The sequence below is a fragment of the Copadichromis virginalis genome, linkage group LG11 (genome assembly GCF_057382275.1).
Source record: "Copadichromis virginalis isolate Kocher_CV1m ecotype Utaka linkage group LG11, C_Virginalis_male_GT1.1, whole genome shotgun sequence".
In the NCBI taxonomy this organism is placed as follows: Eukaryota; Metazoa; Chordata; class Actinopteri; order Cichliformes; family Cichlidae; genus Copadichromis; species Copadichromis virginalis.
This window is the reverse complement of record NC_140628.1, coordinates 27,512,252-27,538,928: the sequence shown is the minus strand read 5'-3', so window position 1 is coordinate 27,538,928 and position 26,677 is coordinate 27,512,252. Positions and strand designations below refer to the sequence as shown.

The 26,677-nt window shown below is 41.1% G+C and overlaps 2 protein-coding genes across 7 annotated transcripts in view; both read right to left on the bottom strand.

Moving 5' to 3' along the window:
• arhgef1 (Rho guanine nucleotide exchange factor (GEF) 1) overlaps nt 1–7,713 on the bottom strand; it is a 41,322-nt gene extending 33,609 nt beyond the window's left edge. For 2 of the 6 annotated variants that reach the window (XM_085471786.1, XM_085471790.1), the window contains exon 1: nt 7,535–7,712. The gene's annotated coding sequence lies outside the window, so the exon portion shown is untranslated. Of the gene's footprint in view, nt 1–7,534 lie in introns of all 6 variants that reach the window. The other 4 variants (XM_085471787.1, XM_085471789.1, XM_085471791.1 and 1 more) reach the window with 4 other exon arrangements.
• Nucleotides 7,714–9,967: 2,254 nt separating this feature from the next.
• The window catches only part of erfl1 (Ets2 repressor factor like 1), a 34,190-nt gene continuing 17,480 nt past the window's right edge, over nt 9,968–26,677 (bottom strand). Inside the window, exons 2-6 of the mRNA XM_085471785.1 lie at nt 18,697–18,770; nt 17,765–17,999; nt 15,937–16,114; nt 14,109–14,238; nt 9,968–12,547 (exon numbers count right to left, since the gene is read on the bottom strand). Coding sequence (XP_085327911.1) covers nt 11,736–12,547; nt 14,109–14,238; nt 15,937–16,114; nt 17,765–17,999; nt 18,697–18,757 — 1,416 coding nt within the window. The 5' untranslated portion in view covers nt 18,758–18,770 and the 3' untranslated portion in view covers nt 9,968–11,735. The remainder of the gene's footprint in view (nt 12,548–14,108; nt 14,239–15,936; nt 16,115–17,764; nt 18,000–18,696; nt 18,771–26,677) is intronic.

The following is a 26,677-nucleotide window of genomic DNA, read 5'->3' as shown; positions in this document are numbered from 1 at the left end:
TAATTTGTATGACTCATGGGCATTACTCCTGCAGAGATCAGCTCAAAGACATAGCAAACAAACATATCTGATTAAAAGTCATATTCTCAGCAATAAGACATTTCAGGATAAGTAGTCCTGATGTGACTGAATGTCACATTATGAATGTTGTGTGAGATAAAAGGGCAACAGAACAGAAGTCTGAGCATTACATGAGGGCAAAGTTATCCTTGAAACCTTGTCACTAGGCAGGGAATGAGCAAAAAACAAAAAAAGGCTACCTGTGACATAATTATGTTGCACAGCAGCGTGCATGCACAGGGGAAGTCGGTGCATCAGTGCATGCGCAATAAGGGAGTGGCTCATCAGCACTGAAGAGGTAAGACTGCCTTTTCTCCTCCTCTGCATTACCACAGCTTTCGTCTACCATTCATTTTTTTCCCCTCTGTGACTTTCATCTCTCTAAGTATATATTACTTTCTTCTCCTCTACCTCTGGCGTTAAACAAAGTGGCCCCTTTTACACTCACTTCTAAAACAGCCAGTGCATTCATAGCTAGTAGACAAGGGTCAATTATGTAATTCAACAACCATTACGTAGTGGCTAAAATAAGATTATGGCCAACAGAGCGGGCAAAGCACAGGCAGATTTTTTTCTTCATTGCTTCACAAGATCCTACATTGGCCACTGGACTGTTGCAACAGTCCAGTGACCTTTATCTGGACAAAACCTCTGCAAAGAATCAATGACCTTCTTTTCATATGGTTTTAGGTGAGCAGATTCAGAGGTTTTTAATGATGCTGGACAGAACCCCCCAACCAACTCTCAGCGCAATACTCCTCAGTGTTTGTTAGTTTAAAGAGGTTAACAAGGCATCCCATATAACGAGAGCTATAACCTCCCCTCCATGTCCTCATGCACACATATTCATGAAGGCTTAACAGACGTTTGATTCATTTTCTTGTCGCTCCTCAGAGCTAAAGCATACTTCACTTTCCTACTCTCATAACCCTCAACTCCAAGCCAAAAACGCCCCATCCCCTCTCTCTCGCCTTATCCCCATATAGAGGTCACTGGCTTCATGGAAACAGTTGATAGGCTGAGGCAAATCGACTGGCATGGATTGGCAGTTCACAGTGAACCTCTAGCTTGTCCTAACTGCCTCCATGTGTGTGTGTGTGTGTGTGTGTGTGTGTGTGTGTGTGTGTGTGTGTGTGTGTGTGTGTGTGTGTGTGGAGCAGTAATTGCTAAAAACCAAACACAGACATCTCTGATTAGCATTTTCGGACCAAAACAACTCCCGACTAATTCACAAGTCTGTTGCGTGCATTAGTGTGTCTACTGTAGGTTCGTTTGCTGCTGATTTTAAGACTATACCAAACAAAGCCAGAAATGCCAGGGAACAGGATGAATATTTCTGGAAGGAATTTAGCCTGCCCAGATTCAAAGCTTCTGAGGTTAACATTGCCAAAAAATGCTTGTGTACTTGCACACAGGCGCACCTTGGTTCAGGATGCTTCAAACATCATTCTCATGGTTGGCAATGAATATTTTTCTAAGAACACAGTTATTCAAGTGTGAATTGATATGTCAATATTATTGACAGTTATCAATATAAAAACTTAAAGCAAACACTGACTGACAATACATTTGGGAGGCTATAGCCAGTAGCATTCCAAGTAATGAAATACACATGTTGAGAAATAATATTTCTCAAAGTGTGCCTGCAGTTTAAAAAAAAAAAAAGAAAAAAGAAAAAAATGAAAAGAGTGCAGCAGGACTGCAAATATCCCCACAGGCTTCTTTCTTGTCAAAATCCGGTCTCCAAATTAGTTACAAGTCATTCAGCTAGAGATTATGGTTCTTGTGCCTTTTTTAAAGACACAGATGCCAATATTCACTGGCTCCAATTTTGCCAACAGAAATAATTTCCTTCGTTCACATATGCACTGTAGCCTTGAACCTTTCTAAACATTACCCAACTAACATTACATGTTAGTTTCCTAGTAAGAAGCTTGTGTGATGTCCAACTGAACCAATGTGAGACTGGCATAGGTAAATTTTCTGGTGAACCGCAATGAGAAAATGGTTGTCTGGTGTGCTATGATCCGCACGACCAATGCCCTTGTCTAAACCAAATGGAAGAATCTGCAGAACTGTGACTGGATATTTAGTGGATTATCTCACGCTGTATGCTACCTCTAAAAAAGTGTAACTTGGGTCATATTTTGATCCGATTCTCTTACTATACAGAGCTCTTACATTAAAAGACTGCTGGCAAAATAACCTTTGAAATACATCAACTCCAACTTTGGAGAAAGGTTTCCATTTTTCACTGCTAGGACTGCAGTTAAAAATGGAAACACTGGATGGAAAAACTGGAGCACAGTATAGAGAGCACCCCCAAAGCGGCCAACCATAGTGAAATAATGCACTTCTTTTTAAATTTTTATAGACCATACATTAAACTGATTATTGAATTATTCATTACTGAAAATTGACCTGTCTCCAAAGATTTTTTACCACATTGTAAACACAACCAAAGGAATGAATGATGATGATATCACAATAAATGAAGGAAATTTTAAAAGCTACAAAAAGCAAAAATGTGAATTGTGAAAATACAACCAGATACAATGGTTAGCTAGTCATTGGGGCTGGTTTAGTTAAGATATAACTAAACCAGCCCCACAGCTCTGTGTTATTAACTAGAGCTGCATGTATAGAGCCACCAATGTATCAGTCGGCCGATGCACTCCAATGATTTTAACTTTTGCTAATCTAGCAGTGTTAATTTTGACAGTTTTTTTTTTTTAAATTTAGTTTTAGTCATAACCTTTTGACTAAAACTCATAATTTGGGCATCTAAATTATTTTCTAAATTTAAATTGTAAAAGTTTGTTGTCTTTTTCTGGTGACAGTGGCTCCACTCAGTTTACAAAGCAGCATCTTTCCCTTCACATCAGCTGTGAAATTTCTGCTCTTCCTCCCAAGCGTTGACATTTTGCTGTGTTTTCTTGAGAAACCACCACCTCTGCCCCCACCTCCACCTTGTTTGTCGGCGGCATATCAGATGTGTGCATCTAGCTTTACTGCACAAAGATATTACTTCTGATTGGATCACTTTCAAACTTGTCCCGCCTTTCTATACAGCCAAATTAGTTTAGTTGCATTTTTATTAGTTGAGGAAAGTGTTGACACATTTCATCATAATTTTTGCCTTTGTGCATTAGTTTTTATTTAGCTATTGTCTTGTCTTGCATTGTCAGGAAAAAAAATGACGACAACTATTGGTCAATGAAATCAACACAGGTATGTGGATGTTAAAACCCTCATAAATTCAAATTTAAAAAGTAAATAAGAGATGGAAGAAACACCCTTCAGTAATATTATAAGAGTTGATGTTGCATAGTTTTTCCTCAAAAGGGCAACTTCGCTGATGGAAACACAAGTGTTTGGAACACCACAAACACAACAACAACCTGATCCCGGCAGAGTTGGAAAGAGTGTAAAGGAATAAATAAATGTTTATCTTTCATGTGTATGAAAGAAGAAAAAAAAACATCGGCTGATATAAAATAATATCTCATTCTTTAAATCTCTAAATATCGGTGTCAGTCTCCTGTATCAGTTGGGCTCTGTCATTAACAAAACAACAAATTAATATTTCATTTTTTAAATATTTCCAATTAACAAACAATGCTATACTATAACACTCCTAATAATAGGAACACTTAGTTGCAATGCTACTACTTTTATCAGGGGCCTATTTTTAAGGTCGATAGATAAAGCTCTAAGAATAAGCTCCATGTATTAGGAGAGGTATCTGAATTATTTTCGGTATGTCACAATAATAATCTTCCAGTGTACCGGTACTTCACAAGGAATGCTTCAAGTTCAGAGCCACATTTCTGTGTGTGAAAACTATCCAACTACCTAGCCAGCATAAAAGACGAATCCCTCATCCTCTCCTCTTGCTTTTTCTGGGGTTTCTCTTTTTAATTTTTCCCTTGAACATGTATGAAGCTGTAAGGCTAAATGTGCACCAAACATCACAGTTAAAAGTAATACATTATGTAGGGTAGACTAGCAGTGGAACAGTGTAATCAAAATATAAATATAGAAGTTGCCATTATTTAAAATGACAATGGAAATGATGACTTATTGTATAACACAGGATGAGCGATTGTTTGTAAAGAGCTGTGTGCTAACACACAGTCAACACACTGTCTCCACACACTTGACTGGAGGACCTTTCACCCCACCAAGCCCCCACCATCTTTCACTCCTCGAGAGTAAACATAAGAGTGGAGTCTGGTCTCGCTTTTTCCACTCTGACCCTCAAATGAAAGAGCTCATTCTCTGCTTCTTCACTCCCTCACCCCCTGTCACATCGGCCTTCCAGCCAGCCCGTCTGACTCACATTTGGACAGATAGATGCAAGTCTTTCCATTTTCTTTCTTTTTCATACGAGACGCTTAAGCTCCTGGAGACAAGGCTGAAATTGCACAAAAAACTCCTATCATCAGTCAGAAAGCTCATAAGGATTCGTGCTGCATTCATTTTGAAATCAAAAGGGCTGCTTCATTTGCAGCGGGACATCACTGCTGCACACATATGACTCATAAGTTGCAAATCCACTTCGAGCACATGCAGTTTGAGCAGAACATAAATGACAGCAGAGGGAAGACGGAACTTAACAGGTGAGAAAAACAAAAACAAAAACAGACAAGCCAAGTAAAAACACAGAAGAAGCCCAGAACAGATACATTCTGGTCTATGCTGGAAAGCCATAATGACACATGAATAATGTATTACTCAATTAAAGGGGAACTCCCACATGTAGGCCACATAGGCACCATAAATACTCATAGAAACATACTGCTCGCTCTCTATTACGCTCTTTCTTATTTTCTGACACATATGCGCTATTACAATGATGGATGCTCATATTAATCATGAGCATATATGCAAATGATTCAGCGGAGGCAAAAGCTCACAACGTGAGACTGGTCTAAACATTTCCTTTCAGCGAGCACTGATAACCCCTAATAATATGGTCAACCTGTAAGCACTGCAGCCCAACCCACCTACTGTTCAAATCCTTTGTTTGCAAGAGACTGCCAATCAGAAGACAGTCAGAAATAGATAGGTCCTGAAATGTGTTGCTCAGGGGTGGATGTAGAGAGAGAGACTGCACTGAAGCCCAGTACAAGACGACACGACTTTAGTCTGAACTGTGAATCACGCAAAGCTACACAAGCAAAGTCCAAGAATAAAAATATGATGTTGCAAAGTGCCTCCTTTTTCTCTTTATGCAAATGCAACAAAAAGGTACAGGTACAATTTCACAACCGTGCAAAAACAACAACAACAACAAAAACTATGCAAAGAAGCTACAACATTATATCTATGCAGCCAACAAATCTGTGCTGTTATTGCTGTATGAGAGATCCATGCAAACCAATGCAGAAGTAGTTACAATGACACAATAGTGTTGTGCCTTGATCAGAGGTCATATGTTGCGGTTTCACAAAAACTCACGTCACACGCGCCGAAGAGCATGAGCACCTTCCTGTTCACCATCTCACACAGTTGTTTGGAACTTCACCCCACCTCACCTAGTGAGCTCATTCAGGAGGAATCAGGAGATTTCTGACTCACAGAGAGAATAGCAGGGATTCCACTCCATCTCTCATTATCTGCTGACTGTTTGTCAGACTATCTTCAGCCAGAGAAGAATACCTGTGCTCCCTTTGAAGTCAGAGCCCAAGTACAGTAAATTATCATTGTGCTAGCAATACACCACCAGGCCCTTAGGACAGCTGCTGGCTGTTCCACTGAAAGTGCATTACCCGTCATTCCAGTTGTTTGGTATCGTTCACATAGGCTAAACAACAACTGAAAATGGCTCACTGTAGCGATATCCTGAGTTTATCTTCCTCCTCACTAAGAAAGAGGGGATATGGCTGAGTTTATGTAGGTCTAAAACAATAGAGAGTGGAAGAAAGAGAGGGAGAGAGCAGTGCAGCAACTCAGATTAAATAGCCAACACTCCTTTAAAAGGAAGAGAAGGTAGCCTTTGGGCTCCAGACAAGCCTGCACTTGTAAAATGTAGCGAGAGAAAGATGACAAGTGCAGTGCACCTCTAGTCTAACAGAGCGTAACAGGAAGTGGCAGAGCCTGCTTCACATGGGGCCTCTGGGGTGCAGCGGCTGACTGGGAACAAGTCACAGTCTCTAAAACCGCCAGCTCCAATGCCCTTACCACACAGGCAGAGTCAAATAATGGGCAATAAGCATCATCAAAATTTAGGGTGATTCTAAGGTGGCTTTGACTGAGCTCATGATTGGTGACTTTAAAAAAAAGCCTGGATAAACTGCCCTGACAACTTGTTTAAAAGCAACCGTTTTTCTTTGAGGACTAATTACTAACTTACAGCTTACTGGCATACACAGCCCACACTACCCTAGCATCCTCTGTCTAGGGTAGCATGAGATACTGAAGCTGTACTAGATGCACCACTAGATGTACAGTAATTATAGTTTCCTGTGAGCACAGGAAACTGTTGCCTGTTTTGCACAGGCAATGCACTTGGTGAGAGAAAAAACATCACCACTGGCAATCAATTACACACAGACACTAATTATTGAACTTTGTCTGCATTGAGACCCCCAGTCTATAGGCCGATCTGATAAGTGAGTTATATAGAAACAGGAAGCAAAGGGGGAGGGGGGAAAAACTGGGAGGGATAAGACAGATGCTACTTTTCATGTTGTGGGGAAAAAAGTGTCGACAAATAAATGAGAGGAAAACAGAGGAATTGATCTGGTAGTGGTTTCCTAAGCCTCTATAATGTGCTGAGAGTATTTTTTGTATGTGTGTGTATACTTGCATCACAGGCTGGATATAATAAAAACATTTATGAGGTAAAATACACACAGGTTCACACTGTATAGCTGTAACAACCAGATTACCCATATGATACATTTCATAAAGATACTATTTCAAAGAAGATAAGAAAAAAATACATAAAAATTCTCAAGGTCACAAGCTATAAACTTCCCACTGACTAGCTCAATACAAAACATAACTCCATTTGAGAATATTAAAGTGATTTGTAGTTTGGGCTAAACCGAAACTGAGGACAGTCGTATAAAATTTCGATGGCTTTGCCAAAAAATACACAAAGACAAGTTTGCTACCTTAAGTTTTTTTTTCTTTTCTTTTTTCTTTCCCCTGTTACTCCCATGCCTTTGTTAAACAAGTTCACAAAATAAACCTGTGGCTATCCCAGTGCTAATGAAAATGGCCAAAATGTTGAATAAAATCGTCTGCAGATGGGCTTTGATCGCACAGGACGAGATGTCGTGCAGTGAGCCGAGTACAGCATTCCTGTATGCGGACGCTATCGTCTGCCGCTCTGGCTGTATGGGGGGGAAGCCAGCGCCAACAAATAGCCAAAAACCACTCAAACTATAGCACTGAAACCCGTAAAAGTCCAAAAGCGTGATAATGTTCACAAGCATGTGAACATTATGAATGGTGTACTTACCCGTAAATACAGAGAAACCGACAGGCGAGACGTCTAAGAGGTTTCCTGTTCGAAGTTGCCGTGTGTCAGTGGGAAGAAAAAAAATAACATTGTACGCGGAAGTACACATAAAAAAAAACTGAGTGATTAACCGCGAGGGGGGGAAGTTACAGTGTACCGCTTCGAAATTATCGAGTACGCAATAAATAAAAGTGGCAATATTATAACTTTTTGTCAATTTACGTGTGTTTTAAGGTTTGAATGTTATATAAAAACGTAACAGTAACCCCTACAAACGGCTTGTTTCCGCACTGTGTTACACAGTAACCTGTCCCCATTAAGAACCTACTCTCTGCAACACAAGAGAATTTTATTAGCACGGTGTTTATGGACCCTTTATATTTGTGTAAACACGAATTCGCTTACTACCATTTAGAAATATCTAGACGAGATACCCAAAAAGTGTTATTAACACAATACAAAATGAAACCCTTCCTCTGTCTATTGTTTACTTAGCCAGTCCGCTACTTACATGAAACCTGTTAAACCCATTCGTCTTCAGTTTTCTTTTATAATTAATGTTGCAGCAAAAACAAAACAGTTTTTTCTTTCTAAAAATATGTATTATGTTCTGAACAAAGACCGACAGTGTAAAGCATAAATTATTGATATGTAGGATGGTGTCAATCTCTGTATCTGCTTAGAAAAAAATTATCTTCACTACTGCGAAGCTAAGAAATCAGAAATGTCTGAAGGAACTATGTCTGCGGGAAATTAAGTATTAATATGAATTATTTATATTTTACAGGCTTGAACTCTCAAAAAACTTTTCTCCCTGGTTTTCTCGATGCTTCACTTATTTTCCAGCCTTCTGGCGCCGCACTGTGGAGAAATATGATAACGACCAGGCAACAAATCTACACCTAACGATATGTGTGTGTGTGTGTGTGTGTGTGTGTGTGTGTGTGTGTGTGTGTGTGTGTGTGTGTGTGTGTGTGTGTGTGTATTGACTGACTGAATGAATATTTAAGTATTTATTTTTGCTCTACATTGAGATTTTTTGACCCTGAGATAAAAAGGGCAAACGTTCCAAATACATCTAACAATAAAGATTTAGAAGATTTGTTTTTTTTTCTTACATTAAGGCAACTGTTTCTTGTAACATGAGTAAAGTGTTTACATATACAAATATAATGTCTGATTAATATGCACTGTGTTACATAAATAAAAAAAATGTAGCAAAATAAACCCTTAAATGTGTATTTGGGAATTTTTTGTGTCACTAGTCTGAAAGAACACATTGTAGATGCAAACAATGTCTCCAAATTGACCTCTAAATCATTAATACATGTCTCTACCTGTACTGTGTCAGCTTATAAATTCTCTTTGACCTTTAAATCTTTTTCCAGGTTGACAAACTTCTTTGAAAATTAATTTAATCTCTCCCTGGATTAACGTAGAAAAGTAGTGAGGCCTAAGCGCTTGGTGACAAATGATGTACACATGACGTGGATGCCACATATACATTAAATGATCTGAACTTTAATGATGATGTTACTATTTTCTGTTGCACACCTTTCTAAAAGACTCACCCTCTATGTCTGCAGCCCCACTCCTTGTGTATTTGTCAAACAAATTTAGTTACAGTTGATAATGACAATTGCAAATGTTTTGTCTAGTGAGTACCAGTGATCATCACAAGCACAGTGACGTTTCTTGTTTGATAGTGAGGTGTTTTTTCTTTAAAATATTTTTCACATGCTGACTGAGCTTAAGTGCGAGTAATAAATTCCTCTCTGTAATACTAAGAGGTTCATTGAAAGTGCCTCAGTATGATTTGTGCTATTACGCAATGCTTTATAAATTCCCCCTTTTTTTGTAGATGGCAAACAAACAGTTTTAAAATTTTACATTCCCTGAATGGAATATGTTTCCTATCATTAAGTGGCATATATAAAACATCCTAACAATCATCTTAAAACATTAAAATATACATCAAAATGGTGATAACAACTTCTGCATGTGTAATTGTAATGTCTCATTTGTCTGCATTTTGCCAGCTTGTAAAAGCCAATCTAAAAGAAAAGCAGGTAAACAATTAGTTAAACACAACAGAAAGTAACAGAAAGTTTGGGCAGAGATCTCTAAATGTAAACAAGATTTAATTATTTATAGGAAAAGAAAAGTTCAGATTAAATTGGCATGGTGTGCAATTACTGTGCTTTTTCAGTTTAAGAGACACTTTTCATGGACTTTTCACCAATGCATAAAAAAATCAAATCATTATTGGTGTCAATATAATATAATATAATATAATATAATATAATATAATATAATATAATATAATATAATATTTCTTTTCACTGACCTGAATTCCACAGATTGTGTCAGAATTGTGATGTATGAAGCACCGTATTTTTTAAATCTTTTCAACAACACAGTCAACAGTCCGCTATCCAGAATAATATTTATTGCTTTTGAAGATATTACTCTTTTTCTTCTTTTTGCACTTTCCATTTTTCCTCTTTACAGTAAAACAAAGAAAGATGACAGGTAAAACCACTGCACTGTCATTTCTGGATGTGTACACACATACACACACACACACGAGGAAATAGTATTTACAGCTGTTAGTGTTCTTCCTGTGGAGGTGACTGGAGGCCTTTCCTGGAGCAACTCAACAAACATAGAGTTTTACATTAACTTTACAATAGAGCTTTCACACATAATCGGTATACTGCCACTGTTTGACAAACCATCGGCATAAAGGCTATGAAACTGTACAATATGATTCACTGTTCACTCCACGCTGAGAAACAGGGCTGTAGAAAGGATGTTGGTCATAAGATCTGGGGAGAGGAAAGGTACAGTTTTTTTTGTAAGTATTCCCTCCCACCACTGTTTAGTGTCCTCAAGCAAAACAAATTGCTCTGCTGCTGGCATGGACAAAAAGAATCGATTGAAAAATAATCAAAACAGATTTTGGGGGGAGGATTTAAAGAAGAAAATGCAAAGACCAATATTATTCACATTAGATTAATTACAGTACAGGAACATTGGGTGAATGCTAACTAGAAAAATAAGTCTGCCGGCATGTTTTTGAACCCAAAGGGTTTGTACACTGGGCATCTGGCAAGAACAAAATGACCAAAGGGCACAATTAACTGGGGTTGAGGAAATCAGAGACAAATCCCAACGTGAGCTCAGTCCTCAACATTAAAAAAAAGTCTTCAGAGTGCAGATCTTCTGCCATTAATAATTTCAATTTTGATACACCTAAGCTTATAATTTTCCAACATGTTTAAATACTGAATAAAATCACAACAATACAGCTAAATCTTATCATAGTGAATTATAATTAAATGTCATGTACACCATATTAAAATATATACAGAAATATTCATACAAATTCTAGATTGGTCCAGCTCCTTCCTGCTCTCTTTTTCTTTCCTGTTAGAAAATGTGCACCAAGACAAAGTAAATACGCACAGACCGTCACAGTTAGCACTATTGAACAGATGGATTGTTAACATTTAAATTAACCCACAATAAACAATATATATATTTTAAAAAACAGTGCAAAATGAACTCAGGGCAGTAGCTTCACTCACACACTTGCAGTTCTTTGAAAACGACATTGAGTGAAAGGACCACTAGGTGGCAGTATTTGACCATGTCTTGAAAGCCACAGTAATTATTTATAGTCTAAATCTGTAGAATTACAGGACAAATCTGTAAAATTGGATCGATCTGAGCATCATTTGTTGTTCTGTTAGTTTAGGGATGTTGTTTGTTAATGTTTGTCAAGGCAGGAATTGCTGTGTTGTAATTTCCCACCTCGATGCCTTCTTTCGTAGCTCAGCTGCAGACAGCAAATTGTAGACTAGTGCTGGCAATGCATAAAGCAAATCTACAAACCATTTGGTGCGAGAGATCAAAATAAAAAGGACGAGACAGCCGACACTCTAAAAACTGTACACCCCATATATTCTAAGATGAATGAATCAGTAGTGTAATGGACTGCTGGCAAGCTCAAAACTTGCACAGCAAACAGGAAAACTGCAGTTTTAGAAGTAAAAGAAGTTAACTGCCATTCCTGGAAAAGGGCTGGAAAAGATCTGATGATTTAAAGTGGAAAATTCATCTCAGAGAAACAAAAGGAGAGAAAAAGAGAGTTATCAGACCATAGACTGGCAAGATGGAGGACACATCAGAAAATGTCTTAGCTGTGTATCAGTTTGAGAGTCTCTGTCTCCCTGTGTCTTTCATGCAGAGCCATGGAAGGTGAGAGTGACCTAGGCAGGGATGGGGGAGGAGGAGTAATGGGCATCAGGCTCTTCAGTGGATGTGGGGACACTGGTGGAGGAAGAGAGGAGATGGGAGGCAACACGCTTCCTTTCTTCCCATCTAACACAAGCTGTGATCGGTTCGCATGGCTGGATTCCTTCCGAATGCCAAATTCATGCTCATTTTCATTGTCCGAGCTGCAGTCGCTCAGATCTGTTATCTCCAGGTCTGAGTCTGACTCTGGGTCCTGCTTCACCCCTCCTCTTCTCTCTGTGGGGCTCTGCTGGTCTGTCCCAGTCCCAGCTCCTAAGCTGACCGCTCCCAGGCCCAAGGTCAAGCCGAGACCCGAAGGATTGGGCTCCACCCTTTCTCCCAGTGTCGCCCCGCTGCCAATGTCTGTCCGACCCATCGACAGGCTGCCCTGGTACGGCGGCAGGCAGAGTCTGGCCGGCTGACCACCCGCTGTGCCATTTGTCCCGCCAGTTTGCCCCGCTGCTCCCCTCTCACCCCCACCTGCCTCTCCAGGCGGGAGCAGGGAGGAGAAGGGGTGAGGCAGCTGTGAAAGGCTGCTCTGCAAGGGGTTGGGGTAAAACTGGGAGGGGTAGAGGGAGCCAGGGGGCAGTTTTGGGCAGTTGTTGAGAGAGAAGGCCCCTGGGAGGTAGGGATTGAAGCCCCAGGGGTAGTCAAAGGGTGGGTTGCGAGGGTACGGGCCCAGCAGGGACGGGGGTTTTGAATAGCACGGTGCACCTAGGACAGAGAAAATCCAGAGATGGAGGTTAGCTCTCAGAAGGGGCAAAGGTTTCCTGACATACAACATCCAAGAATGTTCACTAATTATAGTCAGTGGTATTAGCAATTCTAATCAGGAGCCACAGGGGCTAATTCTGGCACGGCTGCTTTCAACACAAAACCTGATGGTTCATTTATGCATGCCGGTACTGTGTAGTACACCCACTTCACACCGCTGCAAACCAGATGTCAACACAAAGATTCTCCACTGCAGTGAAAAACAATTAAGAAGAGTTCCCGTCTTCCAAACGGCTTATCATTTCCTTGTATATTTAAAAGAAAAGAAATATGTGAAGTGACTCTGCTTCTGTTTTGATTGCGCATCATTGCGGTGAAACCAGTCACACTGTTGAAAATTCTCACTGAGAAATAATGTCGACATTTGTCCCCGCAATGCTCTGACATGTCATGATATCATTTCAAATTAAGCAAAAAACACTTATGGTGCAGCAAATTGCGTTGCGTATTTGAATTCAATCACTTGAAAACAGAACGAGGGGGCAAATTTGAGGTGATGCAGGAATGCAATTTTAATGAACAAACAAACGCATTGCCTCTCAACCTAGTCTACTTCCTTCCAAATGACAACCGACTCAAAGATTCTCTCTCTGCTGCACCCTCCACCTCTCTCCCAGCCGTTCTCACTCTCTTTTTCTCTTTCACTCTGTTATTTACTATGCAGGGCTAATTTGACAGTGGTGAAGTCTCTGCGTGCTGGGCCAGGAGTAGCTGGCAGACACATGAATATTGAATCAGTCAGGCAGGCCTCACTTGCTTATGAAAACACAGTAATGGGCGCCCACAGGCCACAAACTGAAGCCTGCACCCTCAATTAGGGCCTTCCTGCCTGGGAAGGGATTAGGACAGCGGGGACACATGGGAGGGAGAGGAGGGTGAGAAGGGAAGAAGGGGGGAATAGGACCTGAGGACAAACAGAATAGGGAGGAGGGAGAGGGTGCCGGTTCTGGGATGAGAATTGCATCTGTGTGTGAGTGAGTCTGTTTACACACTACCTCTCGAGCTCTGCAGATTCGTATACCTTCTTATGCGTGTGCAGAGATTGCAAATGAAATGCATTTGTGCATGCGTGCCATCAGTCAAGCAAACAATGACACTTCCGTGCTGTGTTTGGTTGAACTCACTTTCTGAGATAGAAGGGGACAAATGTGAACAGTTGCGCTGAAAAAGTGGATGATTTCTCCAGCCCTCGACTTGTGTCTCACTACAGCTGACATGCATAATTCACCAGCTAACCTGGGCTTTCTCACCTGGAGCACAGTCTCACTGTAGACTGCTATGGGACAGCCATCTCTCTTATTTCCTTTAACAATAAATGTTCATGCCTCACTGTATCCTCATTTCTCTCTCTGCTCAACTTACATTGCTACCTTCTCCTCCTCCCTTTGTTTGTACACTGCCAATCATACACTTTATATATATATATATAAGTGTATTTTTCTTCATGCAATAGAGGAAGACCGGCATGTATCTGACCAACTTTGTCATTCTCTCTGCTCACCTGAACTTAGGAAAGGAAATGAGTCCAGTCTCAGTTTGTCCCCTTCAGGTCCTGGTGCTGTGGTCCCCCGATCGAAAAGGGAAGTTCCTCTGCTGGTGTCTGGCAAACGAGGAAACAAGGACTGTATGGCCTGAGCGGCAAAAAGAGACACAAGCAAAGAGTAGAAAAGGAGGTTAGAGATGAGTTTGTACCATGAAATAATAATAATAAAAAAAGCTTGCGTACATATTCCTACAAATCTGCCTTTATGATGCTGCTGCACTTTGCTGGGTAAAGTCATATGTTGACAGCAGCACCCTGCAGAGTGTGATGCAAACAGTGACACAGTCGCAGCAAGGACAGGATAAAAAGGGAAGCCATGGGACTTGGGGTAAAAAAAAAACGGGAGGCAGGAGGACGCACGGGCTCAGAGACTCAAAGGGAGGAAAAGTACAGAGTCAAATGGAGACCAATGATTAAGATTGTGGGCACAAAGGATAAATGAAAAGAAGAAAGAGGGATTGTGGGCCAGCTTGTGTAAAGGGACACAGGACGAATAGCAGTGAGATGTGAGAGAATGACATCCATTTAGAAGTAGGGCAGCTGTGTGCGTGTCAGTGAGTGCGTAGATTTTTTTCTGTCTAAAATTTGCAAAGAAGAGGTAAAATAAGTGGAACAGATTAATCTTAGGAATCAAGGGGACACGGGGGGATTTCTTTTCCCCCCTAGCGTGATTGCGGATCAGTAGTATCTGTCACCCTGCAGCCCCAAGTTTGAAAGGTGAGACTGTACTCCCAAGCTGCGAGATCTGCGTTGCTTAACAAACCGCATTAATGACCCGCCATTGATCTGATCTGACGCGACCCCTTTGCTTTCTATTTCTTTCATTTTCAATCGATGACAGATGGATACGCCATAGGAGACAGGGATGAGAGAAAGAGGGGATAACGTCTTCTTTTGTTTTAAGGGCAAGTTAAAACCGTCCCCCCTCCACGGTCTCCTTCAGAGCTCGCGTCTCCTTATCCCCATCTTAAGGACGGCACAGACAATTGATGAATGATTCTCTCTTACTGTACTTTCAAGTTACTTGTACTTTCTAGGACATTAGTCATCTAAAATAAAATTATCTGCACACCAGCACTTATACCCAAGTCAAAAAAATAGCCTTCTTCATCAATTTGTGCAGCCACATCTATAATTTAGTGTAGAATCTGAAACGCAGAAATTGATTTTTTTTCCATTAAAAAGAAAGAAAGAAAAATCTCTAAATATCTTATAAACACAAGTAAAGTCATAACATTATTTTTTTTTAACCAAATTAGGACATTTTTGTTTACGCCTCCATCTTTTTTTGTGTTCTGACACATTTTATCTCTGTAAAAATTTTACAATCTCTTAGGGCAAATAATAATCAAACTGTAGTCTATTATGACCCCCATTAGACAGAGTGAATAAAAGATAGCTACGATGAATACCACCATTCTTTTGCAAAAAAGGGGGAATGCACAGCAGGTGCCTGAGAAATATAACAGCTCGAGTTGAATGGTTTTCAGTTACCTGAATTAAATTTTTGTTGATAAAAATTTAAGGAAGCAGAGTGCGGTGTCCTGCTATATTTCATCCTTTTTCTTTGTTTAAAGTTTGGCTTTTTTAAATTCCCTCTGTTTTAAAATGTTAGTTCTTTTTATTACCTGCTATAGAGACACAATTTGAACATACATAGGTATGATTTCTCACATTATTCACACAATTTTCTATTTATATGCTACTAAATCTACTACTTGCATACAGCATATATCCTTTTACCCATCCACCCCCTCTCACAAACCCTCCATCCTACCCTGTGTACCTCTGGGCTGCAGTCTGGTGTGGTGGAGCCCCCGTTGAAATGGTTCTGGGCAAGGAAGAAGGGCGAGCTGGCCATGTCCAGGATGGGGTAGTTCACCAGCACAACCTTACTGAAGTTAAACTTGTAGGTGAAACGCTTCCCTTTGGTTTTGTGCAAAATACGCTTGTTGTAGTAATACCTGCAAAGGAGCGGGAGAGAATATTGATGGAGGGATGGAGTGAAGTGATAAACGAAAAAGGAAGAGGAAAAGGAAAAGAGGTGGGAAGGATTAATATAATACACATCAAGGTTTTGTGTTTCATCACTATAAGTAAAGTATAAACAACTTCAGTGCTGTGAGGCAAGAGCTGTGCTGATTTCCCAGTGTTTTTATTCATCTCCTCCTTTCTCAAATCAATTCATGTCTGGCTGTCTCTATTCAATACAATATGGTTTTGTAAAGTGAATTTTATATTCAGCAATTATCAACCCCCCCCCCCCCCCCCCGCCTCAAAACCCCCCAAAATCTAAATTCGTTTGAACCTCTCACACAGAAATACTACACAAGAAGTAAATGTTCCTTTCATTATACACAGGACTATTTATCAATTGAAGAAATAATGTGAGCATCACGTTACACTATCAGATGAGCTCGAGACTTTTTTGTTTCCAGAAAATTAGAAATTTGTCGGAATGACACCATTTTACATGACACCAAAAGACATCACCGTTTCCAATAGCAAAGCACATTCACAAAGAGGTGGGACAGCAAGAGAGGTCTCCATGGTAACGACCCCCAGTGTCTCCCGCTGGGCATGTCAGGTCGTCATCGTACCAGTTTCCTTTGCCACCCACAGAGGTGTCACAATGTACAATCTGCCAGGATGCCACGTTGATCGGCAGCAAAGGAAAAACATGGAGCCATCTGGCCCAGGTAAAAGCTGAGTGCTCAGGTGGAGGAGCGTAGGGGGTGGGGGCGAAGTGGGATGCGACAAATTAAAAAACCTGCAGATGTCTTATTGTGAAATACAAGTTTAAATCTGGTTTCCTTGTGGACTTTTTGGACTCCTTTGTGTGAGTGCAGCCACAGTGAGCGTGCTAAACACAGAATTCATGAGACAACCTCAGCATTAAATAGTGGTGAGCTCATTATGCAGGCACACTATATCAACAAACACAGCAGCGTGTACATATCTGCATGTATCCACACTGGCTGAGCCCAGTGCAATGATGTGTACATGTTTTGCTTTGCGTGGCAATTGTGCCATGGCCCTTAATTGAGCAATTAAGTAAGGCTAATTAAGAAGGCTAATTGTGGCCCCAGCCAATTTATAACAATTAAACTCTGACGACAGTCCCCATTAACGAGAGGCCGAAGGAAAGCAGAGGGAGGGGGTGGGGTAGGGGAACAAGTTGGGTAGTGGGTATTTGCATAAGAAGATTGTGTGTGACTGGCTGGGGGTGTAAACTGCTGAAGGTATGGAGTGTGGCATTGTTTTAATCACCTTCAGCAAGTTCAGTGTCGAGTAGTTTTGCTGTTCTGAAAAATTCCAATTTCACACTGGGGCTTAATTTTGAAATCCCTATTGAATTTTTTATTTGGCAGCTCAATGGTGAACTTTCCATTAGGATGTCCAGAGATAAGGAGAAATTGAGGGTATTGACGTTCCCCAGGAAAAATCCCACCTTTATCTTTCCATTTTTGCCAACATGGAAAAGAGAGATGTTAAGTGGGGATTAAATCCAACAAGAGTAAACAATTTATGGAAACCGCAGGGTTGTAGCCTGATTTATCTGATGCAAACAGTGCGGTTGCCTGACATTCAACACATCTCGTATGAACACATACCTCAGAGCCCTGCTCAGTTTGTCATAGTTCATGTGAGGTTTGCATTTCCTTATCCCCCACAGTCGGGCCACCTCGTCTGGGTCCTTGATGACAAACTCCCCGTAGTCTCCCTGCCAGGCTATCACCCCTTGGTACTCTTCCTTCTGCAGGAGCTCTAGGATGAAGTGCCACAGCTGGATCTGTCTGGAGCCGGGGCTCGACTCGGGCTTGTAGGCCCACTCTGGGAAGGCGATCCCTGGGCAAAGGGGAGGAGGAAGAAGCAGGGTGAGGTTCATGCCTGTTTGTCCAGTTGCTCACAGGGAGTGTGTGCATGTGTGTGTGTGTGTCTGGGGGGGGGGGAGTTCACTGTCTGAATGACTGATGAGTGATGGAGGTGAGGGATGATGTGTTTAATATCACAGCACGTGCCTTGAGCAATGTTAGTCTGAGCTAATGCCCTCTAGCCTCAACAGATTGGTCAGTGGGATGATGACAGCTCACTGGGAGAGATCTGACTGATGCTGCTCAGGTCTGAATTTTAAAAGCCAACTCTGTGACCATCAGAGATGAAGTTAAGTAGCTTTTTGACTCAGGCCAAAGTGAATCTGGCACTAACTAGCCTTGTAAATACATTACACATTGAACCAATTACTACCAGAGTCTGAACTTGTTTGGCAAACATGAATGTGTATGGTTAATCTTTTTAAATAGATGAATATTGGGGATGAATTTCAACATGCAATTTTAATAATGAAGTAGCTGCTTCTTAAGTATTTGCTTGTTTTGGCTGTCTGGGTTCACCCGATTTACACATGTGGCTTAGGACTAGATTTAAAGATAAGTTGAAAGATTTTAAATGTTACAAATAAGAACTTTAAGGAGATTTGATGCAGAAAAGCAAGGATGAAATAGTCTCCTGCCTTCATGTCACTAACTTTGATGAGAGTACCGACCTGGCGTCCAGAGGGCGGGCACCGGGGGGAGCAGCAGATCACTGACGCAGTTACAGTCCATGCCTCCACAAAACCTGGAACAAAACAAAAGAGAGAGAAGGCATTAACTTTTACAAATGAAAAACAGAGAATTTTGCAGAGATGTATTTGCTTAAGCCAGTTTCAACTACCCAGCATGTTTATTGCATTTATTACACCAAGTCAGAGTAGAAGAGAGTACATTTTGTTGAAACTGAAGGTATTGCATAAGGGTCTAAAGGCACAACATGAGTTCAAAATGATACTTTAAATCGATGTGAAATATAGCAAGGTTATGTTTCATATGTCTTTGGTAGAGATCAGGTGTTTGATGGATGTGGCCACCTGCGGCTGTGTCTGATGCAACGTGGTGGACATCCCTATAGTGCATTTATGAACAGGAGGAATTAAATAGACTTTTGAAAACCAACTTGAAAACTGAGCCACATTATACATTAAAACTTGGGTTTTTAAATATATAATAGGACTTGGTTATTTCTTAGTGAAGTTTTAAAAGTATCAAAAAAATCTCATGTACAAAGTTATGTTCGGGGCTATTAGAGGTTAGGTTTAATTGTCTGCCAGATGAGGAAAGTTTCAAAAGGATTTAAAGGGCTATAGTTTTTGGTAAAATGTCTTTCATATCACCTTAGGTATCCTAGGTAAGTCAGGTAAGTACTACAAATAGTGCCAAATTGCATAAAGATTTGAACATACAAGAGTGTCGTTTTATTAGTTGATTGAGTTAGAGCTATTTTAATTGTCGGATGTACTGTTTAGTAGTCACTGCATAGCTGAGTGTGAACAAGCAAAAGCGAGAAAACACTTCACATCTGTACTTGTAATATTAAATTATACCCCCTATAATTATAGTATATGGTTATATAAAACTACACGTTTTTTTTAAAACACACAAAATTGTTGGAATAAAAGTCAGAAATGATGCAGTGAGTCCAGTGAACACGTCCATGTTTAACATCACAAGAAAATAAACTGTCCAAACTATTTAAAAACCTGATTTTGTTTTTACTTCTGTGCATTTTGAAATCTGAAGATTTACAAAAAAAACCCCAAACTTTTATTTTTTCACCCCATCACATCGCTTCATGCTCTGCATTGAATGTTGAATGATACGTGCACGTGTCAGTGAGGTAGGGTAGGCCTTTTTATAATACAAGAGCTTATGATCATAAGGCCTCCTAAATATATTCATATAGACATCTGCTGATACGAGAAGATGAGGAGATCTTGGTGTTTCTGTGATGAAGAGGGGAACTCTGAGATGGAATCTAGTTTGGATATCACAGTTTCATCAGGGTTGTTTTACAAAGCTCAGATGGAAGAGATAGCCTGCTGCTACACTGGTATCTTTAATGCTGGCCTCTCTATCTCTCCCTTCACTCTCTGCCTCTATTTAATTATGCTCTGTGAATTTTGGATTTTCCCTCCAGCATTGAAATGAAACGTGAATTATTAAGGTGTGTTTGTATAAATTATTATTGCTAACTCCAGGCATTTCTCACTCTCTCACTCTCTGACTCTTTCTGTCTCACGTTCGCTCTCACCCCGCTTCAAGCCTTTGGATTGTGGCCCCGCTCGCTGTCTCCTCTCTCCCCTCCCCTCCCGCTCTTCATCTTCCTTGTTTTCAGTCTGCTCTCTCTGTCTATGAGTGCAGAGCTGACATTAATTCTATTTATTATAATAATCATTATTATTTTTACTCTTATTGTTCCTTTTCTCTCTTTTTTTTGGTCATTAAACTATCTGGAGACTCTGTCTGCACTCATCCCGTGCGACTCATTTTTAGAAAAGGATCAAATATTTTGATTAGACCGTTTACCAGTAGGATATCAAAATACACCCCGCTGTTCACATGTTTGGAGATTTTTGAAAACATTTAAAACTGTCATCTTTCCATGAAAATGTTGACCTCATCTGACAGGAAGGCCGTTGCGAAGATTGGTCTTTACAAAATGAGATATACGTTGTGTTGGAGGTAGCAATCCATAACTTTCCTCTTCCCCGTGGGCTACAGGTCATCAATACTGCATCATCTCTTTCATTTGCCGTATTCTCATGGTCCACGGCATGTATAAGCTCATCTCCTCTGCGGAAAACATATATGTGAGCTCCTGTCTTTCACAGTCTTTCCAACTTCCTCTCATACCACCTACGCATTACCTCAAATCTATACTCTTCCTTCCCTTTTCATATCCAACAGCATATCTATACAGGTGACTCCTCCTTTCCTCTTTCCCACCTCCTTTCTATTCACACACCTATCCACTGTCTTCTCCCCCGCCCTCCCTTCCACTCCACCCTTCTCCCTCTCTTCTGCTCTGTGTGTTTTGCTTCGGCGCAGTAATTTTCCGTTTGATTTCGGAGGTAATGCATTTTTTACAAATCAAAGAGGAAGCCAGGCTACCCCCCCCCCTTCTCCTCCTCCTCCTCCTCCTCCCCTCACTCTCTCCCTTTCTCTCTCTCTCCCTCCCTCCCACCTCTTCTTCTTTCCCTCCCTGCCCAGTCTCCCGTTCTCGCCCCCCCCTCGGCCCCCCAGGCCAGAGAGGAGATAAAGGAGCCCCCATCATTTCCTTGTTAGTTTTGATTTGGGCAGCACAGGGCTTTCAAGTTCCCCCCATCACCCCCAGAAACATTATAACTAGCAGCCCAGGGAATACTGCTCCTCATACGCACACACTCGAACACACACATGCATGCACAGACTGTCAGATACAGACACTCACAGATTGTAAGGGATTGTGCATGCACAGTAAACACAGTCTCAAGCAGATATGGCACAAATACGCAGGCATTCAGGTAGCCGTCGCACACACACTGTACGACGCAGCACACAAAGTAAGACATGGAGCCCATAGATATTGACTGAATCAATATCGGCACACTAACACAGATCTCACCGAGCTGAAAAAGAGAATGCACTTTGTTTACTAAAGATTCTGGTTTACTGATAGAGAGATGTGGGCAGAAAAAACACTGCTTTATTTGGACAAAGAGACACAGAGTCCAAACAAAGGACCCCTCTCCCACAAAAGGTCACCTGTGAAACACAGCGTGGATGATGGATCACACGGCTACCGGTGACAATAGTAAGCACACTCAATAGATTCACTAAGTTACTTCACACAATCACATCTTCACAAAAACACCTCAGCTGTGTTCCTACACATAATCTGAAGTGTAGGCCTGCACTAGATCTAGCAAATGGATCATTACTGCTGGAAAATCTCTGGTGTGTTGATGATTCAGAGGCTTTTCTATAGTTTAACGCTTGAAAGAGTGCACTTTGTTTTTTGTGACTTTAGGACACAACAACATTGCAGGGATACACAAACTTCCTGTGTCATGGCTGAAAGGTTAAAGGTTTCTGCTGTTGTCACTGCTCAACATGTAAACCTCAGAAATCCCTCCACATTTGCTCTCTGTACTTACTTTTAGCCATTTTCAAAGCCCTAGAGAGTGAAAATTATGGACAAAGTCCCTCAAAATTCATACAGTATAAGAAATTAAGCTGTCTGCTAGCAAACCCACAGTGCAAGGTACTATACTGTTATACTGCTCACTGCAGATTTAATAATGATTGGAGAGGAGATAAAATGCATTTTTCACTCAGTTTATTTCTCTTCTTCTTGAATTTCACACAGTGCAAATAAAGTTCAGTCGCTTCCTATAAATAACCTTTCAGTCATGTAATGCCAAACCTGTTTTGATCATTGGAAAACTGCTTTGGAAAAAAAGGACAATAGGACAAGCAGATGGGTCTTCTAAAGACAAACTCCTACATCAACGAGAGCAATCGTTTCCATCTATTGTAACTGACGAGGGACAAAGTCCAAAGAAAGAAAGATGAAAATTACTACAGTGTTGCAATGACCAAATTGGTATGTTTGCATCATGTTCAGGTAAACGTGTGCGTGAACCATCCTTCTTTCAGCAGTAAACTGAAACTTGTATTTTCTCAACTGATGAACTTCCTGTGACCTCTCGACTTTCTTGCCCAAGTGGGGACTAAGAGTAAGAAAAGGACTGAAAAAGCATATCCAAGAGTCAGGATTGGACCAGTCCCACTGAGTTTTAAGAGGTCAGTCTTGCCACAAAGGTCACAGATTTGTATTTGTAACTTTTGCATGTATCTCCCAAACATCAACTCTGTAACAATGTTGCTAAAGTAAAGGCAGAACTGGCATACTTGTGACGCCAAGGTTAGTAGGACACTGACGGGAGTGAAAAGAAACCAGTGTGAGGGATATACTGTAGTACAAACTACGTTTTGAAATTCTGCAGAGTGACTGGGGTAGAGCGAGGAAGGAGGGCAGCCTGACATTCAGGCAACATTATGTCTCCAGTGCTGTCTAAAGAAGGAAAGAGTGATGGGTCACGATATAAAAAGATAGAAAAATGTGAGAGGCATGAAAAGTCTGGCCTCTCCCGCTTTCTTTTTCCACTAGATGAAAAGGACTCTGTACATCTGTCTCATCTTCCTTTTTTTGGTTGCCCCTGAAAAAGGCCCGACTGAAAACTCTCTCTCTCTCTTCCTTTCACTCTGCTTGCCTCTCTCCTGCTATCTCTGTCTTTCTCTCTCTGTTCCTCTCCCTGGTTAGCTCTGACACACTGGTCAGCCTCAGGGTGGAAGAACAGAGGGACTCTGCTATGGGTTTGTTAGAGGAGATGGAAAGAAGGAGAGAGGAGAAATGAGGAGAGAGACAGAAGAGAGAAGAAGGAGGAGGAGAGGAGGAAAGGGGGTTGGTCAGGAAAAGGGAAAAGAACCTATCTATCCAAATGTTGAAGAGAAAAGTCAACACAGAATTAAATTCTATCCATACACTGGCCTATAAACCTTCTTATTTAGCTTAAGTTCCATCTTAATTACCAAAAAAACATTCTTTATATGATTTTTAAAAATAATATTTAGTTACATCTTAAAATATCAAGCTACAAATTTTGTTTTGAAGCTCAAATATGCATCTCATCTACATCTTGTTTGAGCATCCAATTAAAAAGGTTCTTTGGATTTTGTATGTGACAAACAAAAAGTTCTACGTGCTTTTTCAAACTAAGACAAACAATGACTGAAACCTTGCCATCAACAAAATTAACTTCCCCTTTACATAACGAAAAAAAGAGTCAACCTCAGCATCCCAAAGACTCTCAAAACTTCACAAGTTAAAAATTTGGTCTCAATTACTAGGTTTTTCAGACAATTTGACCTGTCCGCAGGATATTACACACTCGATGAATCATAAAACATTAAAACCATCACTGGTTGTTTTTTTTAAATTATTGATATTTATTTTTTTTGTTCTGCATTTCATGTTGTACATTAAGGTTTTCACTTTTACCATTTAAGCTTTGAATCTGTGAAAATCCATAAAAAATTAAAAAAGATTACATTTTAATCACTGAAACTGCGCAGATAATCACAGCAATACTGATCATGTTGCAACTTATAGCCGCTAGATTTCCCCACAATCCCTCCTTTGTACCTTACACACCCATCACACTGCAATGTGAAAGAGTGAGAAATCAGTGCAGTCACTATAATAGGAGCAGGCAGCGGTGCAGCAGCATCAGTGTATTTAACCAAGACATATCATTACAGGAGTACTGGCTGAATCTAGTTGTTCTCCCACAGAGCACCCATTACTCCACACTGCAGGGGCAAAGCTAATACTGAGTCCTTCACACTGAGACAGGCTATCATCTGACAGGACTGCCCGGCCAGAATATCATCCAGTGAAATGTACTTTGAAAGATACAGTAGAGCAGCAGTACAAGATGTGACAACAGAGGCAGGGAGTAATAGGGCAGAGAAATATTAAAGTCCATATCTGAAAACTTAAGAAACATAATTTCACACTGAACTGTTTGGTTCACGGCTTAAGGAATAAGGCTGGGTTTAGAATTTGCATCAAGTTCCTAAATCTATGAATACATAGCTTAAAGTCAACGCTGAGCACAGATACCCCTGCTGAAAATATGAGTGCTTTAAAATGAGTAAGAGCTTTATGTGTTCTTTCATGAGTTGAGCTTTGGAGATTTTACTACATTATAACACTACTTTAAGTCACAGAGTAACACCAGGAGTGTGTGAGAGGGATTGACTGTAATAAATGAAGTGTTAGCAGAAAAAATATGTTAAAAGGTCGAATATCATGGCTCGTTTCTTGGGCTAATTGTAATGGGGTATGATGTGCATATTTGGCTTTTATGACAAACACAACACCTTGCGGTTTTAAAAAGAAGAAGAAGAAAAGGCCAGCTCAATTCACGGAGAGAAGTTTAGACTCCAGCTCGGGTCATAAATAGAGTACTTTGATAAATAAGGAAACCTGATTTTTTTTCTCCAGACTTTCACGATCCGTGGTGAACTCCAACAAGTTTAAGAAGAGGTGAGTGAAGATGAGGATGTTGAGCGCGTGAAAACGGCATTAGTATGATATAGAACGCTGGCCTTAAGAAAATAAGGAAAAGAAGGGGAAAAAGGATGAAGAAAAAAGTATCAATCGATAGGGTTAAATTATTCATCGTCATTAATTATCGATCGCTCTCCGCTGCCGGCTCGTCCGCCTCGCGCCAGAGTTGAAAGGAGGGAAAGCGCGCTTTATTAAAACCGGCTCGAGCCTCATTGTTTCATGTCCCGCGGCAAAGAAAAAGCTCGAGTTTGGCTCTGCCCGCGCCAGTAGAAAAATACACACGCGCGCGCGCGCACACACAGACACCGCTCCATCGCCCTCCTCTGCTTTCTCTCTCCCTCTCTCTCCTGACGCGCGGGAGGAGCTTTTGGGAGCCTCGCGCGGTGTTCACGGGGCGGCTGTGTCTCGCGTGGATCGATGAGGGATCAATGGCTCGCGCTGACTAATAGCCAGAGAGCGCCTTTGATCTCGCGGCTGAGAGATCAAAACCTGCGCGAGAGGGAAGAGAAATAGGAAAAGAAACTGCGCCGGCGAGCTGACCTTCACACACACATGCGCACGCACGCACGCACGCACGCACGCACACACACACCGATGCACGCAAAACCCACGTAGCGTCACTCGCGCGCGCAGCTTTTCGGAATTTGATATCCTATCCAGGATATCCTACCAGCGAACAAACTGAGAGATGCATTGCAAATCAAACTGCGGGCGAATATGCATCGGACACATTTGGAATAATAACCAATCTGTCTATAGGCTATTACTGAGAACCTTCACGCTCACTACACTACAAACACGTCCAACAAACGCACACACCACCCTGTTTCCCACTCAGAGTTGTTGCTCTTGACTATTTTTTCCTCAGACAAGGTGATGCAGTGAGACCAACAGATCCTTCTGTGGTTTCCAGCGATCGCACGAGTGTCCTATAGGCTTAAGTCCAGAGAAGAAACTGTCTGATCTCGCTCAGTGTTTATGTGTGATGGAGAGCGGAAGGCTTTAATTGAGTTGAGTATGTTCAGGACATGAACGCAGGTTGCTCAGATCTTCAGTTAATTTCCCAAAGAAAACCGTGTTGGGACTGAAGCAATACTAAGGCAGATCAGAAGCTGTGTGATCATTATAACTTACACAGTGTTTGAATGTGACTGCACTGTTTTCTGTGTGTTTGGGGTCATAGAGACCCTTTAGCAGCTCATAATGGTGTTTAATCACCTTCATGCTTAATGACACTTCCCCTCTAAATTAGTGATAACTGCTTTGGAACCAGTATGATTGAGAATTTAGATTTGAGGTAGAGACTCCAGCTCAAAGCCTGGTTATATGTTACTCTAAAATCCATCCAGCCATCCATCTCCTTCCCCTTATCTAATTCAGGGTTGCTGAAAGGGGGCTGGAGCCCATCCCAGCTGTCATAGGGCAAGAGACAAGGAACACCCGGGATGGGTTGCAGGGCTAACACGTAGAGAAAGACAACCATTCATGCTCACATTCACACCTACGGCCCCTTTGGAATCAGAAGTTCACCT